This window comes from Dermochelys coriacea, chromosome 16, assembly GCF_009764565.3.
Source record: "Dermochelys coriacea isolate rDerCor1 chromosome 16, rDerCor1.pri.v4, whole genome shotgun sequence".
In the NCBI taxonomy this organism is placed as follows: domain Eukaryota; kingdom Metazoa; phylum Chordata; order Testudines; family Dermochelyidae; genus Dermochelys; species Dermochelys coriacea.
In genome coordinates, this window is record NC_050083.1 from 4086065 (window position 1) to 4106216 (window position 20152).

The 20152-nt window shown below is 43.4% G+C and overlaps 1 protein-coding gene across 24 annotated transcripts in view; it reads left to right on the top strand.

Annotated features, from left to right (window-relative positions):
* ZNF618 (zinc finger protein 618) overlaps positions 1-20152 on the top strand; it is a 325372-nt gene that overhangs the window by 164681 nt on the left and 140539 nt on the right. For all 24 annotated transcript variants that reach the window (XM_043499111.1, XM_043499112.1, XM_038374100.2 and 21 more), the window contains exon 2: positions 3088-3131. In XM_043499111.1, coding sequence (XP_043355046.1) covers positions 3088-3131 — 44 coding nt within the window. The remainder of the gene's footprint in view (positions 1-3087; positions 3132-20152) is intronic.

Here is a 20152-nt window from a genome sequence, read left to right on the forward strand (position 1 = left end):
ATTTACAGCCGTACAGCCAGCCACGGATAGGATTTTTTCCACCCTTAGTTTTGGAAAAAAAAAAAAAAAATGTAATCATATGAGACAGCTTAGCTGCTATCCTCCCACTCTCCAGAATTTTTAATTTCAGCTGTTTCTGCTTGGATTTATTTCCAATATTCCTGCTTGGCTTTTCAATTTCCTTAGTTATTAAATTTTAATTCAGGGCATTAGCATTTAAATTAAAAAAGGGTTTATTTTATCAAAATCCTTGGCTACCCCCCATCTTGCTGCACATGAATTGCCTGTTTCTGCCATTTGCACAAAATGTGAAATGCAGTTAATGTCTTATAACTTATATTTGCACAAATTCAAAAATAAAATTTCTGAGATTGGAATAATATTATCTTTCCAAGGAAAACTCTGAGAGAATGGGGGAAAAGGCACAGTGCCTAGCAGCTTTAAGAGGAAAAAATAGTAGCAACTTCCTGATAACACAATTCTAGCAATGAAAAGTTAATATATTAGACAATTCAGAAATGAGTGAGGGGAGGAAGCTTGACCCTTTCCAATTACAGAGTGAGCCAGGTTTGTTTAGAAAAACAAGAGAACCAGTCTTCTAACTGAATCTGGGGATCCTGAGGGTATACTTTCTACAGACTAACTAGTAGGGGATGGTTCGTCCGTGGGCGGGGAGCTCGATTGGTCTGAGCACAGGACTGAGACTCATGTCTCCCCGGTTCTAACTCAGCTCTGGCACCTCTGTGGTTTTGGCCAGGTCACTTATACTCTTGGTCTCAGTGTCCTCATCTGTTAATGGGGCTCATAGTGGGCCTGATGCACAGGAGAGTTGTGCAGATTGATTGGCAGGGAGACAGGAAAGCTGGCTCTGCCACAGACATCCTTTGCGTCTTGGACAAGTCACAATCTCTCTGTGTTACAGTTAGTTCCCCATCTGTACAAGAGGGATAATACTACTTCTCACCTGTACAGTGGCAGCATGAGGATATGACTCATTAGTGTCTTGAAGTGCTCAGATGCTATATAATAAATAAACAACAAAAATGTCCCTAGTCAATTACTACAGTGAGTGCTGTTTTCAGAGCCTGTGGCTGTGCCATCCCGTGGGAGGTTTGACCAAGGTTTACGTCTCCCATAGTGTGTTAAAGGGACACGGTCCTGCTGAGGCCCAAATTTTCACCTACTTGGACAGTTGCAATGTAGAAACATGCTGTCCCACCCTCCGTCTTGGAGGATCTCTTGTCCCCCTTCACACAGAAGGCCATTGAATTATGTGTTGCCGGGCAAATCCCACCAGTATAAAGGCTATGGTGGTGCTGGTCTTGGAACCCTGCACCGCCCCCACCCTGGGTCTCGCCCACCTGAAAGCGGCTGTAGTTCTCAGTGCAGGGAGAGCACAAGAAAGACAGAGTGAGTCACCAAACCAAAGGATCTGCTGAAGTGATCTTGCTCTGTTTGGGAACTCTGGCATTCTCATTGCCTCTGACAATGAAGCTTTATTTTCTTGGACAGAACCTTCAGCTGGTTCCCGTTACAGGAAAGGAAACCGCCTTTACCTTTGCTCTTGCATTTGAAGGATCCAGTATTGTAACTGGTTTCAGAGTAGCAGCCGTGTTAGTCTGTATTCGCAAAAAAGAAAAGGAGTACTTGTGGCACCTTAGAGACTAACAAATTTATTTGAGCATAAGCTTTCATGAGCTACAGCTCACTTCATCGGATGCAACTGATGAAGTGATCTGTAGCTCACGAAAGCTTATGCTCAAATAAATTTGTTAGTCTCTAAGGTGCCACAAGTACTCCTTTTCAGTATTGAAACTGGCACTGTCTCAGACTGGCAGGAATGAATCTGCTTCTGCTTTTTATTGGAGGCCCCAGCTCAACATAAAACAGTGCCATTTAGCTGGTTATTTAAATGTGTATTTTTGCAGAAAGTGTGTAAGAGTTTGGGCCATTGTCTGTTGGGTCCACACCACATTCTCCAAAATTGCCCCACTCTGAGAAGTGGGCTTTCAGGAGAGATGAACACAGCTTTAAAATGATCCAAAGAAGCTCTGGTGCTGATAACTGGGAGGGGGCTGATCTCCTTGCTGCGTCTCACCATAGGGTTCAGTGCTCAGCTCGTGACTTACCCAAGTTTAGGGCCCAAACCTCCTTTTCACATGGTATCCTGTTGGGCCCTCTTCCAGTGACCACCTCTACACTTCCTCCATGCTGACCCCCACACATGGAGTGCCTCGCTGAACTGTTCCCACAAAACTGCTTCCCTCTCTTCCCCATCCCTTCTTGGAAGCCACTTCTGCTGTGACTAGCTGCAAGAAATCATCCGACTCATGAGAGCTGGCTTGGGGAGCAGTTGAAGATAACAACTGTTTAAAGCCCCTGCGCCCAACACTTTACAGCGGTTTGGAATCATTGAGTTGTATGCAGAGCTCGCTCGTGTTACTGCATGGCCGTATTGCCATAGCCCTCGGCTTCACCACCATCTTATCTCACTTGTTGAGCTTTGCCATAAATTTAGGCCTTGATCTGCCAAAGACTTAAGCACATGGTTAGCTTTAAGATCACAAGCAGGCCCATCAGACTCAGAAGTTAAACATGTACATACATTTTTGCAGGATTGGGGCCTAAAACTATAGACATTTCAATGGCTAGGACACCACAGTCCTGACGACAATTGTTATTATTTATCATCATCCTAGCACTTATGAGCCAAGTCATGGGCCAGGACCCCAGTGTGCTAGGTTCTGTACAAACACCGGATAGAGAGATGGTCCCTGCCCCAGTGAATTGGCAATCTAATGTGTCTACACAGCACCCAGCAGGATGGGGAACCACTTTCTGATTGTGGCCTTTGGCATTTCCAAAGTACAAATAATAATTTTTATCATCCACTGCCTCTCACTCAACTCCCATTTTCATCCAGAAGAAAGGGGACTGAAAAGTTGGGAGTGGGAGTGCGGCCTACAGGATGTACAAAGTGAGACACTATCAGTGCAAAATATTATTTTGTTATTGGGAAAAGTTACGAAGTATGAATCTCTGCTCTGTCTAACCCTAACCAGCTCTTCTTTGTCTCTTGTTCTCCAGGCTGATGAGAGCAGCAGTACTGGGAAGAGAAGCTCTTCAAGCAGGTATGTGGCTGTATTTCTCTCATCTCTGGCTGTGATGTGAATAGCCTTGGCAATTCTGTCTTTGTGCAGTGCCAGTCTCTGGGGTAGGCGCCATCTCTTAGGCAGGAGCCAGAGATGACAGCCACAGAGCAAGGCATAGGGCAGGAGCCTGATTAAAGCATAGGAACTGTAGGCCTGTTTCTAGGGTCCTGGCTCCTAGAGTCACACAAAGTTTCTAGTCTTCACGGCTGTAAAGAAAAGCTTGCCCTGACTGTAACCAGTGCAGGGACGTCTGTCTGAGTCTGCAGGCAGTCTCCTGCAGAGGTAATAAGTTGGTGGGCCCCATATCTGCTGTGAGAGGAGACTAGGCCCTCTTTTGTTCTGGGCAGGGGAAGGCTCCCACTGCCATGACTCTGGGCTGCAAGCCATCCTGCTGCTACTCAGGAAGAGAGTGGCCACCACCACAGGGCCCTGTGCTAGGTGTCCCTTCCAAAAGGACAGTGAGACAACCCAGCTGCTGGCTCCAGTGCATTCCAGGTGGCCAGGGGACAAGGAGGTGACAGCTACTGCAGCATCTCAGTGGCCAGGACAAGGGGAAGCCCAGCCTCTGCAGCTCCTGGGGCGCACACAATCCTCTGCTCAGGTGGGTGGGGGCTAAGTGCTTTCTCCTGTGCAGACAGAAGCATTGTTAGGCACCCCCAGGGCAAGACTTTTGTGTTGGTGATCCCTGCTGCTCCAAGCAGAACTGGAATTGTGGCACTGTGGGTTTGTGCCTAGAGCCAGTACTGCCCTCTATGGCTCAGGACTAAATTCTGCCTCTCAACCGAGAGCCGGGGTGGGGGCAGTGGGAATAGGAAAATGTATCACTTTCTTTTCTAATCTATAAAGTGTCTATGTGAAAACTGGGAGTTCCTGACTCAGCCCCATTCAAAGCAGAGAAACCCCCTAGGAAGCAGAAGGAGCAGGGTGTTTGTCTCTGTGTGTGTTGGTGAAGGTGAGGCGAGGCTATACAGAATAAATGGGGAAATAATTGGGGCGAGGGACAGACTAAAGGAATTTGACATGAAGGGGGTGGGTCCCATCTCCTGTCTAGTTTGTGCTTTTGGTGAATCTCGTGTTCACTAGTGTTTCTGAGGCCCCATTAGGACCAGTGATGCACTGAGTGGCTAGGATCACGGGATAATTTGCCCCATGGTGCGTCTGTATCAGGATTCTTAATTTTTATTGATGAACATTTCTATAAAGTGAGAACGATAAGTCTTGGAATTGAATAGTGTGACAGGGTTCGACTCACCATGCTGGCCATCTTGGGGATTAGCTCTGCAGGTTGGTACGCCCCGTCCCGATGGTGCTTCACCCGCCATCACATCTCTTTGATCTGCATCACTCCAGGGACCACAGCATCCGCTTCATGACACGGCCCTCCGGGTGTGTCACCATCTGTGCTTCCCCCTTCCATGGATGAGTACTGAAGTCCAAGTGTCCAGCCACTTCTCTAGTAGTGAGAGGGACCCAGGCCCACCCACTACTCCGGGTCCCAACCCAGGGACTCTGTAGATGGCAGCCACATGCTGTGTGCCCTCCTACTTCTCAATACATTCCCCTGAACCACTTCCCCCTTTCTTCCGTCTTACCTCAGGGCTTCAGCAGGTCAGTCCTATCAGCCACCCAGGAGCTCCCTCTCCTCTCCCTCCCCCGGTCCCTGCCACACTGCTCTGCCTGGGGTGCTAGCTTCCATCCATCTGCTCGGAACCCAGGTCTCCCTCTTGAGCTCCAGGCAGCAACTGACCCTGCGGCTCTTCTTATATGGGGCTCCTGGGCCCTGATTGGCTGCTCCTCGCAGCCTCTCTCCTATTGGCTGCTTCCTATGCAGCCTTCCTATGGCTCTATTAACCCCTTACCTGCCAATGTGGGGCAGACGCCCTATCACAATAGCAATTGGTTGCCCCCATAGTTGCCAACCCTTGACATTTTTCTCAAGGGACAGTTTTTCAAACATGCAGAAGGGGAGCTGTTCAGTCTCCAGCCACTGGATAGGCTGGATAAATTCTGGTGAATTTTAAGGAATCTGCTTCTATGATGAGTAGTAGAAAAAGGTAGGGGAAATCATCAGAATGTTGCCAGAAGGTGACATACTCCGCTGGGGGCTTGACCCCAAGCTTGCTTCAGAAATTTTCCCTCATCCATCCCATTCTTGCCCTTAAGCCCCAGATCTGACTTCACCTATTGTTCCTTCCTTCCCAGTTGTCTCATCTCAGGAGCTGCAGCTGAGACATTCAGCCATCAGGGCGTGAGAGTGCGGGAGATGATCCCTGGAATCTGTCCTGTTAAGCTGTAGGAGTGCAAAGCCCAGCAGTGCTGCAGCTGCCTTTGGCTTCCTCAAAGTCCTGGGAAACAGGCCAGGGCAGAAATTACCTAGAACAGATTTACAAAACCTGAGACAGTCCCATGAGCGTGCAATTTTCCCTAGAGTTGACTGCATTTCACTGTTGGGTGAACTGATACTTATCTACCCAGAGAGTAGTTCTTAAAGAGCTGTGGGAACCTGCAGGGTGAATGGCAATTTGGAAATATATGCTGTCACTGGTGGAGTGGTCAGCCACAAAGCCTTGGCAGTGTGGAAGAATGGCAAGTTTGCTGTCTTTGTTGATCAAAGACAAACGTGCCATAACCAGCCTCCCATTCCACAGCTTGGCTGCACGTGCCAAAGAGCTCTGGGTGAGATGGTGTGAGCATGGAGCAAGAAGTGGCTTTTTCATAGAATTAACTTTGCTCAATAATAATCAAATTGCTTAGCTGGTCCTGAATGTACTGTAAGAGGCAGCCTCCCGCCTGTTCCTTATTGAAATGCTGACATTCACCCAGCTCGCAAAGGAGCAAGCGAGATCAGGATAAAGCCAGCAACTAGCAAGCTGACAAACTCAGGGGTTCTTAAACTTCATTGCACAGTGACCTCCTTCTGATAACAAAAATTACAGCACAACCCGAGGAGGGGGGACCAAAGCCCGAGCCCACCTGAGCTCCGCTGTCCTGGACAGGGAACCAAAGCCAAAGCCCGAGCCCGGCCACACCCCCCGGGGTGGGGAGGCCAAAGCGAAGCCCAAGGGCTTTAGCTTGTAACCTGAGCTCTGCCACTTTGGCGTCAGCCCCAGACAGTGGGGCTTGGGCTTCTACTTCAGCCCCAGGTGGTGGGGCTTGGGCTTGGGCTTTGCATTTGGCCGCAGCAAGTCTAACACCAGCTTTGGCAACCCCATTAAAACAAGGTTGTGATCCACTTTGGGGTCCCAACCCAGTTGAGAACCGCTGAACTCATCTACCAGGAGAAAACATTCCATGGGGAAAACGAAAGAGAGAGAGAGAGGAGGAATGTTGGCACCAGTGGGTGGTGGAGGAGCACAGGTCAAAATGCAGAGGGAGTTCTGTGTCATACGCAAGATAATGAGGCAGAGGAAAAACGAGGCTTCATGGTTCATGCTGTGGATGGCCATGGCGGGGAAAAGAGGAGAGACGTGGCACACAGGGAATACATCGGCACAGAGGGGGCCATATGGCACATACGGAGGGGGAAGTGCCGTGCAGAGGAGGGGATATGGCACACCTGCGGGTGGGCAGTGCATTTGAATGGGATGGGGGGGATAGTGCGGTGGGCTGGGGCATATAAGAGTAGAGAGAGGGGTATGTGACTGGTATTATAAGAAGGAAACTAATGTGGCTTTTCTAGCAAGTGGTAAAGTTTCTAAAAATGCCCAACTATCTTAGGAGTCTAATGAGATTTAGTCCCTTTTGAAAATGGGATTTAGGTTCCAAAGTCACTTAGGGCCTGATTTTTAAAGGTATTTGGGCTGCTAACTCCAATTCATGAGTTAGGTGTCTAATAACTTTGAAAATCTGGCCCTTAGGCACTTTTGAAAATTTTATCCAGCAGTTTTTTCTGAAGGTCTTGGGCGGTATTCATGGCTGTAACTAATTAATTAGCTCTTTGTCGTAATGTTGTAACTGAGCTGTGAGATTGTAAATCTTTTCTTCCTTTCTTCTATGATGGGCAGTCATCTTATGTGTGGAACAAAACCATTTCCACTGCAGTGGTTACTGAGGTGTAGGCCACTATTAGCAAATACAGATTCACGTAATGGAATGTCTTTCAAGTACCATAGCCTGCAACTGACTGCCAAAGCCATTGCCACCTGGCGCTGAGATCTCAAAGAACTCTCCACCTGCATCTGTGTATTGGCAGTTGTCAGCACCTTGGCCTGGAACACTGCTTCATCCGTGGTAGCGGACAGAAGAGTGCTGGCTGGTAGGGAATGGCGCGAGCTCACTCACAAGAGATGAGTCACAGGAGGCGATAGAGGAGTCACAGAAGTTGTTGAGTTTGACCCCAAAACCCACACGTCCACTCACTTCTGGCTAAGTTCCCTTATGTGTCTCACAATACACAGTGAGAGAACTCCCAGAATTCATAGAGTCCAGCTGTGAAGCAAAACATCATGGGATACCCACCTAGAATGCTGTGCACAAAATCATCACAAAGTCTCTGCTGTGTATACCCACCAATCCGTATTGGGGTAGAAACCATTTTATAGAGTGTACACAGTTATTGTGGACTGCATAATGCACACGAGTGAGTGCGCTGAAATTCAGTGTTCATTAATTCTCCCCCCCCGCCCCCCGATAAGGTGTCTGAGTCTGTTGTCAGTGTGGCTTTCTCATCTGGCTTCAGGGGGTGCATAGAAGCACTGCAGTTTAACGGATCTCCTCTGGAAATGATGCTTTTATCCTGGCACCTGAAGCTCCTTGACACTGGGCACCTGAAATCACTCCCCAGCGTCACTGCTCAATCCTGCTTTTAAAGCTTTATATTGTGCTTTTGTTCCCCCCCCCCCCATTTACTCGGATATGCAGTTCTGTCTGTCTACTAATAAACGATCTGCTGAAGTTTAATCCATCAGGTGGAGCACATCCTTCCCATGCACATCCAAGCTCTTGTCTCCCAGCGGTTCTCTCGTATTTTTCATGCTGCCATTATTAAACGAGTATCATTTGGTTATCCGAAGAGTGCCATCTGCCTTTCCCTGTATTCACTTCCCACACACCCTCTTACTTTGTTGCTCTCACTTGCTGAGGGCTTCTGGATGCTTATAAATAATGACAATATTCACTTCTGGAATATGCCACATTGCATATCCAGATGGTCTTCAGGAATGCTCGGTGGCCTATACAGCTTAGGAAGACTCCTGGGTATCCAGTAGATAATATGTGAAGCAGACCTTTTATTATACCCCCAAAATGTCCCTACTGAAGTGTCGTTAGTACGAGGCTTACATATTGTTAGGCTAGGCAGAGTTCAGTTTTATTTTTTTATAATTTTGATGGATAATATCGATGTTTATTTTTAAATTTTTCCCCACTTAGCATCGATTTAAATTTTCTCAATCTGCGAAAGTATGGGCTGAAGGGTTTAGACAATTATTTAATAACAGTAGACATTCAGAAGATATTTGAAGAGATGGGGAGAAAAAAGCAAAATAATACAGGGTTTGGAAAGCCTGATGAGCCAGATACAATGGAAGTAGCAGAGACTTTGAAAACTAGCCTGGACAAAGCACTGGAGGGAACAGCTTTGTATTGGCCACCAGAAAATGGATGGATACAGTGACCTAGTAATTCTTTCCCTTTTCTAATGTCTCTAGTCCTTCCAACATCTAGTTCAATTTCCTTAGTTTTCAATACAGATTTTTTTAGCATAGGAATTACTGGGTGTATCAGGGCGAAGCGGGTGCCTTTAATGGTGGCACAATTATGTCCTTCACTTTTTCTGTAGTCACCTCTCTTTTGAATGTGCAAAAGTTACACCTGTGTTGTTTTGTGCCTGCAATTCCTTGTTGCCATAAACCATACCACTTAACCAGGTGAGTACCCAGTTTGTGCACACAAAGAGACACTTAGCTGTCTAAATGCCAGAATTTATTCCCATAAACTTGTGTGCACAAAGAATGAGAGTTGAAGCTTCCCAGGCATGTTCTTTTCACAATCTTTACATTTTCTGGAAAATGTGAACAGTCATTTTAGCCTTTTTATTTTATTTATGTGAAGGTGAAAAAAACCTTTACTAATTTAAAAAAAGATATCTAGGCATGCTTTTAGATAAACTGCAAAAATGGCTGAAGTTTGAAATTTGTCTTTGACAGTCTTCAACGAGACCTTTCTTTTGTTGGAGGTATTTGTTATTGCTTTTATAAAGTTATGACCATTTGAAACTGTCCCTTGTTAGTTGTAAGCCATAACTTAAGCTCTTCACTATTACAGTATATCATAAATTATACAGGCAGATTAGGGTTGCCAGAGCAACCTTATCTTTTTAGAGTTTCTGAATTTAGTGTGCTTGATCTCACAACCTTCTTGTAGCTGTGCTCCTTTATAGTCATTTATTCATTGCATTTAATTGATTTTATACAATTTAAAAGTCTTGCCTTCTCTGCTGTTTCAATCTGAAGTGTCTAGCGCTTCCTGCCTTTGAAATAGCTACAGTTCACTCTGCAGCTGTTTTTAAACTGAGAATTAGTAAAGTTAGACAGAAAACTCCAAATCCTTCCTAACCCCTTCACTTGCCTGTGATCCCCACATATCAGTGCATGTTCATAAATGTGAAATTTTGAGAACTGACAATAATGATTTAAGGACATGGAAAAAACTTGGTTATGAAGGGTGACTGAAAAAAGAGGACTGTTCACCTTAGAGAGGAGTCAAATGAGAAGGGGGATGACAATGTACCAAATAGTCTAGAGAAGGTAGATCAGAAACTTCTATTTTCCCTGTCTTAGAATGCAAGAAATTAAAAGGTAGCAAATTCAAAATCAGTAAAAGGAAATATTTTTTTACTTAAAGCCCTGTTGGCAGTTAGAACTCATTGCCACAAGATATTGTTGAAGCCAAGAGCTTAGCAGGATTCAAAAAGAGATTAGAGATTTATATGGATATTGAGAACATCCAGAGCTATAACAATGAGTATTAAAAGAATAAACAAGTGTTCTGGAGGGGTTGTAAACCATTCTATTTCAGGACAAAAGCCAGCCTGTATTCAGATTAAGAGGAAGAATTCCCAAGGGCAAGTTATCACACAACTGCCAGCTGCAGCGTTTCATGCAGAGTCCTCTGAAATATCTGGTACTGGACTAAATACACCACTGCTCTGATCCAGTATGACAATCCGTATGTTCCCTATGTACCTATGATAGGAACCCTTTTGAGGGGTTGGGAATTGTTCAGAAATACACTGTTTTCACTCGTTAAGTGTTGGGGACCTCAATAATACTGTTTCAGAGTAGCAGCTGAGTTAGTCTGTATTCGCAAAAAAGAAAAGGAGTACTTGTGGCACCTTAGAGACTAACAAATTTATTTGAGCATAAGCTTTCGTGAGCTACAGCTCACTTCATCGGATGCATTCCTGGAATCCATGCATTCTCTAAGGTGCCACAAGTACTCCTTTTCTTTTTTGCGAAGGAATGCATCCGATGAAGTGAGCTGTAGCTCACGAAAGCTTATGCTCAAATAAATTTGTTAGTCTCTAAGGTACCACAAGTACTCCTTTCCTTTTTTTTTTTTTTTTTTTTTAGTAATACTGTTGTGAAGCTAATTACTTCCAAACAATAAATGTCAGCATTCAAATGGCCTGCTTTGGATTTTACAACACAGAACAAAAACAAATGCAATTATGTCTGACAAAGCACTTAGCTCTTGTACTTTCTTGTGTCACTAGGATCCCATGCAGCCTCGTGCAAGATTCAGTTTTGTATAATTATTGTCATTACATGGTGTGTGGCTGAGGAAGGAAGGATAATTCCTCTGTTGGCTGTTTATTTTACAGAATTGTTAGTTGTTTTCATCCTTAACTGTACTTTTAAAGTATGTGAGGCTCCTGGTGAGTAGATCAGCCCTGACCTAGGAACTGGATCTGCTTGAGGGAGGGAATGGAGCTGGATGGAAGCTTGGACCTAGCTATGATACGGCTGTCACTACAACCCAATGTTGCAGCACAGTTAGATGTTGTGCAAAAGTGACTTAATCGCTTTCCCTTAACTGAGCTAAAACCCTGGATCTTCCCAGGTTAGAACCTAGGTGTGAGGACACAGCTGGATTCGTATTGCAATGTTTAACTGTGCTGTAACCAAGGTTCCTAAAGCAGCTATTGCTTTAGTGATGGGGGGGCCTTATTAGAATGGCCCCTCGTGGGTGTCTCAGATGCTTCCTTTTTTGGTAGGGTGATGCTGAGCAGGAGGCTACTGGAGTGGAGCTATGCTGAGTTGGAGCTTCCCTGATGGGGACATGGGCCTGTTACATCATGTCTACACTAAATTTTCAGTCATGTTGAGGGGATACAGTTGCAAGATGGTTGGGTCCCAGCTGTGCTGTAATATGCTATGGTTTTTCCTGGGTAGCCCTGACCAAATCCTGGTAACAGAGCCATACTGCAACCCTGATCCCAAGCAAGACCTAGAACCCTGCCGGAATATAGGTGGCCAGTTTGCAGCTGTGTTCCTGAGTGGCTTGAGCTGTAGCTTAGAGAGGATGTGGCTTTAATAACTGTGGGTGGAGAGGATGAGGAAGCAGTAGCTCCTCCTGTGGCTCTCTCCTGGTCAGCCTCGGCAGCAGCTCCCTCTCCTGCCCCCTGCCAGCCATTCCCTGCTCCGATTTAGGAGCATCCCGCTAAGGTCATACGTCATAGAAAGGGGGGTCCAAGCACTGCCAGTGGTCTTCCTCCTGATCACTGTGGGAAAATTTCACAGCACCTCTGCTGCCATCGTGAGGGGCAGCGCTATACTGCTGACTCCCTCTTCCTTCTCCATGCAGTTCTGGATTCTCTGTCAAGGATCTGCCATCAAGCAGTGACGTCCCCTGGTGGAAAAAATACATAAAGAGAGATAAAAACCCAAATGACGATTTTTAGTTACGAGGAGCCTCTAAAACTGTATATACCAACCTCCTGAACCACCCATCTTGGAACAGAATCCCACAGCCTGAGGGGAGGATGGGCGGGTTGGGAATTCTGTGTGGTGAGTTGTTCAATGAAACAGAACTGCAGGTAAGTAATTTTCTCCTCTGGAAAGAAGATATACACAAAGGATTTCCAGTCCTGGAGAGTAAAAAAATTTCGAGATTCGTTTCACATCAGAACCAGAGGAAGGTATTACCGGTTAGGCAAGAAATTACGGAAGATCTTCTGTCATAATGAAACTTGATGCAGTCTTACAAGGTCTCACAAGCCATGCCCCAAAACACCAACCAACTTAAGACGGGGAGGAAAAGATTGGGTCTCCCCAGGTGAAATACTGAGACTGAAGCTAAAGGAACACCAAACAGTGAGTCTTTCCTTGAGGCTAAAGCAAAGCAATAATGCCAGAAATGTGTATGCAGGAGAAATGATGCCAACTCACGGAGACATCCAGTTTCCAGTGGTGTGATCAGCATGTGATTTTTAAGCAGCAGACCATCTTGCCAAAATGTCAGTGCTTCAGAGGGTTAAAAATTCTATGTGTTAGAGGAATTTGAACCTGTCTAACACTAAGAAACTCAAACCCAATGGTAATAACATTGTGAAAGAAGAATTCCAAGTCTATAATTTTTCCTTGGATCATCTAATTCCACACTATAAAGTCTGGCCATTGTGGGGATTGTTCCCATATTAGTGTATTCTCTGCTGTTTTATATAGTTTAACTGTAAATGTCACCAGTGAAAGGGCTTCCAACACGGTATATGCACCAGTCCTCAGCCCGACAGCTCTTGCTATCATGCAGTTTTGTTTACTATTCTGTCCACATTTCCCATTGCTTATTTTCTCCCACTCATCCTGCAGGTCTCATCTCTTGGATCAGCACAATATCTGTCTAATCTAATCCATTTTAAGCATTTGTACCATGTTTGTCTCTGTAGTGTCTGAGTACCTACAAATATTTGTGGGCAGTTACCATGTCATCCCCCCAGTCTTGTCTTAGTCAAGCAATATAGACTGAGTTTTTCATTTTTTCCTTATATGTAAATTCTTAATCGTTTCTGTGTTTAAAAATTTAAAGATGCTGGCAACCATTTTATTATAGATTTAAATTTAGTTTTTAATCTCAGTTGTTTGCAAGAATTACATTTTTTTCCTCACTGGTTACGTACTTTCCCATTTGACAAACACTGAGTTTTTCCTATTTCTTATGACGGATAAGCCAATAAGTGTTTTGTTAGACTTCCTTCGTTGAACCATCCTCGAGGTGTCCTTAATAAGAACAGCCTAGTTCTTGGGATTAATTTTGTTAAGGCCATATGAATTCACTGTGGCAGAATTTTTGTTCTGTTTTGAATTTTAACTTTTGTTTGATAGAATCCGGTCAGCCTGATAAAGTTCCATACTTTACCTGTTTTAAAAATAGCTAAAACAATGCAGCTTCCCTGGAGGACAGGCACACAATTAAAATACTATATTTAGATTGCCAAGGAGATTTTTCAGCAGGTATAACAATTGAAATCCAGTTTAGAGTCTCTTCTTCTTAATTTCATATAATGATCCCATTCTCGTACTGCCATTGGTTTATATAACATAGTTAGTCAGTTAATTTATAGCATTTCTTTCACTAATCAAAGTTTAGAATGTGAAGACTCTAACAGGCAGCGTTATGTGACCAGGATATGTAGCCAGTCATGAATGTGGTGGAGTGAACTATATTTGGCTCTTCTTTGAGATGTTGCTGTTGTGTATTTCAAGAATCTAAAACCCTAGTGAATATTACACCATGTATAATTGTATCCACTTCCTGCCCTATGATGTTGCGTAACATTGCTCTGGGCTCTCCACCAGCTGTTGCATTCTGCTCCAGAGTTGGCAGCATCTCAGTGGTGGGTGAAATGGTTCTGTACGCTGTGTAATTTCTGAAGCACTTTTAGATTCTTCTGACTTAAAGCACTATATCATAATACTTTGCATTTATTTAGCACTTTTCATCCAGGGAACCCTAAATCTTGGTCTTTGTGCCTACATAATGGTGTCTTTCCAAGCTTCTGCTTTTCAGCCCATGTTTTGGGGGAATACAGAAGAGCTGGAAGTGTTCTGTTTTGGAGGCAAGAACAAGGAGGGGTGCTGTGGGCTCATTTTTCCTTCAGAGGGGCAGTACGCCAATTTACTTCACATTTCTTCCTTCTTCCCTTGAGAGCACAAGTCACTTGCCAAAATCATTCCATGCGCTTGCATGTGGCTTGTGGCCCAGCAGCTGGTTGGTGGGATGCATTTGCCTCCTCTGTGGTAGTGGGGATGGAGGAGTTTGTTTCATCATCCACTGAGCCATAGTCTTGCCAGCGTGTGCCTGTTTCTAGAGTGCTAAGATGGGGTTGTGGCTAATCAAACCGACCCTGAATTGGCTACAAGTTGCTGAGGTTGATTTAAATCAAAGCACGGAGTGTTGTAAATATCCATGGTTGACTGGATCTACGAACGGAATGGCAGAGAAACCGCAGCTCCCTGAACATGATGACCTAGAGAGCATCGGACCTAACCTGTTTCCCACTTTAAATATAACACACAGCAGTCACTTCTGCCATCCAAAATGCTGACCAGGTATTGCCTTTCGCGCCCAGATAATCGACTAAAGGTGAGAAAAATAATCATGCCACAGACTGCGAATGCTGAGTGAAAATGAGAGTGACTTGTTCTACATAAGCAGGCTCCTTGCTCCATCACTGGTCATAGGTGCTGCTGCTCATGTCAGTCTCAGGCATGCTGGGATATCTCATCACCAACAAGAATTCAGCAGTTGTGGTTCAGCAACATTACTCAGATTGTGGATCTCACAGTGCCTACCACAATGGGATTGGAAGTGCTACTGCAATACAAATAAATTGTAGTTGCTGGGTTTTAAGATGGAAAGAGTACATCTCTACTGGACGAACAACCCATTACTAATTGAGCCTTAATCATTAACTCGTCTGGCCAGATCCCTATAACTGGAGTTGCAGTATGGGTTTTATCTGCTAGTGTAGATGAAACAAAACTGTTTTAAAATTCTTACAGAAAGCATGATAGAGAGCTGGTTGAGCATGGTATCCATCTCACTTCTATAACAATGTTGAAAATGGCTGAATCTTCCATATATATATTAGCTGCCAAGTCATGATCAACATCACTTGAGGGTTAGGCCAGAGAAGACCTATTGTAGAGAACATTGTCAGTTGGGGTCATCTTCCGTGCGTAGATGGACATGAAATGAAAGAGCTGAACTACTTTAGAATTATTTTGCTCAGCTGTCTCTAATGACATGCGTTGGACAAGTAGAAGTGTAGAGAACAGCTGGAAAATTCTGTTCACCTTTGAAGTTAAGATATTTAAAAAATTCTAAACAATAATCCTACCTCCACCAAATGTCATGGGAAGAGCTGCAGTTTATAAATAGACTTTTTCAGTGCAGCTGTATCAGAATAAAATGCTAGGTCACCTGATAAAATTCCATCTTCATTACTCTCTTGATTTCCCATATCCACCCACTCACTATTATTTCCATAGGTGTAATGGGTTTTTATCACTTATGGAGAAGTCCAGCTTTGAGTTGTGCTACCTCTTAAGAATTTGAGAAATAGTAAAGATGCATTTATATGTATCTTACACTGAGACCAAATTACTGTGAGTTCTGTGTCTCCACTTTTTCAAAGCACCAAAATCCTATATGCTTTTCTTTTCTGGGGACATGTCAAGCTAGCTTGCATCTAAGAGCCTGCCAGGAGAAGTGCAGTGCAGCTCTTCTGGACATTGATAATTGTGGGGCAGATAAAGTGATCAGAAATCTGGCAGTGGCAGTACCAGTCTCTTCTGAATTTCTCCTCCATGGCATGATGACTTTTCTGTCTCTTGATTTAACACACGCTGTTCAGGCCTGTACTGGAATATGTTTGTAGCAAAGCCTATTTCCAGAGTATGTGCATCTCATTTTTTCTTCATTGTCTCTTGTCAAATATTCCCTTCTCATATCTTCATTGCAGTTATGGCATTTCCTCCTCGTGGATCATTAGCTCATCAAAACTATTTTGCTGCTGTATTTAACACTTGGAGCATATTTTAAGGCACAGTCCTCCAAATGAGGGAGTGGAAGTGCTACTGAGGCCCGGCCACCGGAGAGTTGCATGTGCATCCTGGTTAATTTTAGATTATTTTAATTAGGATATTAACGATAAGGATCTTTATTAAATTTCTGTATAACAAAGAGCTAGCACACCAGCACTGAAACAATCATGTATATAAGACCATACACAAAACCAGCACTGACATTGCAAATAACACACACAAACTGACAATGGGAGAATCTCCAGAGGATTGGGGTTCAAGCAGGGTCCTTAAGAGATCAGTTCTTGGCACTACACTATTTAACATTTTTATTAATGACCTGGAAGAAAATATAAAATAATCACTGATAAAGTTTGCAGATGACACAAAAATTGGAGGAGTGGTAAGTAATGAATAGCATAAGTCACTGACACTAAGTGATCTGAATTGCTAGGTAAACTTGGGCACAAGCAGTATGGCTAAATGTAATTGTTTACATCTAGGAACAAAGAACGTAGGCCATACTTATAGGATGGAAATTCTGTTCTGGGAAGCAGTGACTGAAAAATTAGACTTTGGACGTCATGGTGGATAATCAACTGAACATGAGCTCAAATTGTAGCGCCGTGGCCAAACGAGCTAATGAGATCAATTATTGGATGCATAAACAGGGGACTCTCAAGTAGGAGTGGAAGATTTATTTTATTTCTGTTTTTGGCACTGGTGCAATGGCTGCTGGAATATTGTGTCCTGTTCTGGTGTCCACAATTACAGAAGGATGGTAATAAATTGGAGAGAGTTCAGAGAAGAGCCATGAGAATGATAAAAGGAATGGAAAACATGACTCGAGCTCAGTCTCTTTAGCTTAACAATGAAAAGGTTAAGTGAAGATTTATGGACTAGAGTACCTACATAAGGAACAAACATTTGATAATGAGCTCTTCAATCTAGCAGACCAAAGTACAGGACATAAAAATGGCCATACTGGGTTGAACCAATAGGCCATTTACCTGTCTTCTGACAGTGGCTAATGCTTGGTGCTTCGAAGGGAATGAACAGAACAGGGCAATCAATGAGTGACCCATTCCCTGTTGTCCATTCCCAGCTTCTGTAGCTAGACGTTAGGGACACCCAGAGCATGGGGTTGCATCCTTGACCATCTTAGCTAATAGCCATTGATAGACCTATCCTCCATGAAATTATCGAATTCTTTTTTGAAACCAGTTATAGTTTCGGCCTTCACAACATCCCTTGGCAATGAGTTCCACAGGTTAACTGCGTGCTGTGTGAAGAAGTACTTTATTTTGTTAGTTTTAAACCTGCTGCCTATTCATTTCATTAGGTGACCCCTGGTTCTTGTGTTATGTGAAGGAGTATATAACATTTCCTTATTCACTTTCTCTACACCATTCATGATTTTATAGACCTCTATCATATCCCCCATTAGTTGTCTTTTCTAAGCTGAAAAAATCAGTCTTTTTAAGCTCTTCTCATATGGAAACTCTTCCATACCCCTAATCATTTTTATTGACCATCTCTGTACCAATTCTAGTTTGTTTTGTTTTGTTTTGTTTTGAGTTGAGGCAACCAGAACTATGTGCAGTTCAAGGTGGGCCTACCATGGATTTATATAGTGGTATTATAATATTTACTGTCTTATTATCTATCCCTTTCCTAATGGTTCCTAATATTCTGTTATCTTTGTTGATTGCCACTGCATATTGAGCAGATGTTTTGAGAGAATTATCCATGATGACTCCAAGATCTCTTTCTTGAGTGGTAACAGCTAATTTAGACTTTTTTAGATTTAGATCATTTTGTGTGTATAGTTGGGATTATGTTTTCCAATGTGCATTAGTTTGCATTTATCAACAATGAATTTCACCTGCCATTTTGCTGCCCAGTCACCCAGTTTTCTGAGATCCCTTTATAACTTTCTGCAGTCTACTTTGGATTTAACTAACTGGAATAATTTTGTATCATCTGAACATTTTGCCATCTCGCTGTTTACCCCTTTTTCCAGATCATTTGTGAATATGTTGAAGAGCGCTGGTCCCAGTAAGGATCCCTGGGGGACCCTGCTATTTACCTTGCTCCATTCTGAAAACTGACCATTTATTTCTACCCTTTGTTTCCTGTCTTTTAACGAGTTCCTGATCCATGAGAAGACCTCCCCCCTTATCCCATGACTGCTTAGAACACTCTGGAAGTTGAAATTAGACAAATTCAGACTGAAAATAAGGTACACATTTTTTAAATTTTAGGGAGAGTAATTAATCATTGAAAATTTTATCAAGGGCTGTGGTGCATTCTACAGCAGTGGTTCTCAACCAGGGGTACATGTACCCCTGGGGGTATGCAGAGGTCTTCCAGGGGGTACATCAACTCATAAATATATGATAAAGATTTTAGCATTGAGAGGGAAGAAGATGAAGTAAGAAAGGATACAGCCGTGGGTAGGAGAATGTATATAAGGAGCGAGGGCGGTGTGGATACTAGTCTAATAGGTTATACTGGCTGTAGAATGACTGTGCCTAATAGGGTACAAAATGTGCGCAAGTCCAAACAGCAAAAATTAAGATGTTTGTACACCAATGCGAGGAGTCTAGGTAACAAAATGGAGGAACTAGAGCTACTGGTGCAGGAAGTGAAACCAGATATTATAGGGATAACAGAAACATGGTGGAATAGTAGTCATGACTGGACTACAGGTATTGAAGGGTATGTGCTGTTTAGGAAAGACAGAAACAAAGGTAAAGGGGGTGGAGTAGCATTGTATATCAATGATGAGGTAGAATGTAAAGAAATAAGAAGCGATGCAATGGATAAGACAGAGTCCGTCTGGGCAAAAATTACATTGGGGAAGAAAACTAGTAAAGCCTCTCCTACGATAGTGCTTGGGGTGTGCTATAGACCTCCGGGATCTAATTTGGATATGGATAGAGCCCTTTTTAATGTCTTTAATCAAGTAAATACTAATGGAAACTGCGTGATCATGGGAGACTTTAACTTCCCAGATATAGACTGGAGGACCAGTGCTAGTAATAATAATAGGGCTCAGATTTTCCTAGATGCGATAGCTGATAGATTCCTTCATCAAGTAGTTGCTGAACCGACTAGAGGGGATGCCATTTTAGATTTAATTTTGGTGAGTAGCGAGGACCTCATAGAAGAAATGGTTGTAGGGGACAATCTTGGCTCAAGTGATCATGAGCTAATTCAGTTCAAACGAAATGGAAGGATTAACAAAAATAAATCTGCAACTAGGGTTTTTGATTTCAAAAGGGCTGACTTTCAAAAATTAATGAAATTAGTTAGGGAAGTGGATTGGACTGAAGAACTTATGGCTCTAAAGGTAGAGGAGGCCTGGGATTACTTTAAATCAAAACTGCAGAAGCTATCAGAAGCCTGTATCCCAAGAAAGGGGAAAAAATTCATAGGAAGGAGTTTTAGACCAAGCTGGATGAGCAAGCATCTTAGAGAGGTGATTATGAAGAAGCAGAAAGCCTACAGGGAGTGGAAGATGGGAGGGATCAGCAAGGAAAGCTACCTAATTGAGGTCAGAAGATGTAGGGATAAAGTGAGAGAGGCCAAAAGTCGAGTAGAGTTGGACCTTGCAAAGGGAATTAAAACCAATAGTAAAAGGTTCTATAGCCATATAAATAAGAAGAAAACTAAGAAGGAAGAAGTGGGGCCGCTTAACACTGAGGATGGAGCGGAGGTTAAAGATAATCTAGGCATGGCCCAATATCTAAACAAATACTTTGCCTCAGTCTTTAATAAGGCTAAAGAGGATCTTGGGGATAATGGTAGCATGACAAATGAGAAGGAGGATATAGAGGTAGATATTACCATATCAGAGGTAGAAGCGAAACTGAAACAGCTTAATGGGACTAAATCGGGGGGCCCAGATAATCTTCATCCAAGAATATTAAAGGAATTGGCACCTGAAATTGCAAGCCCATTAGCAAGAAT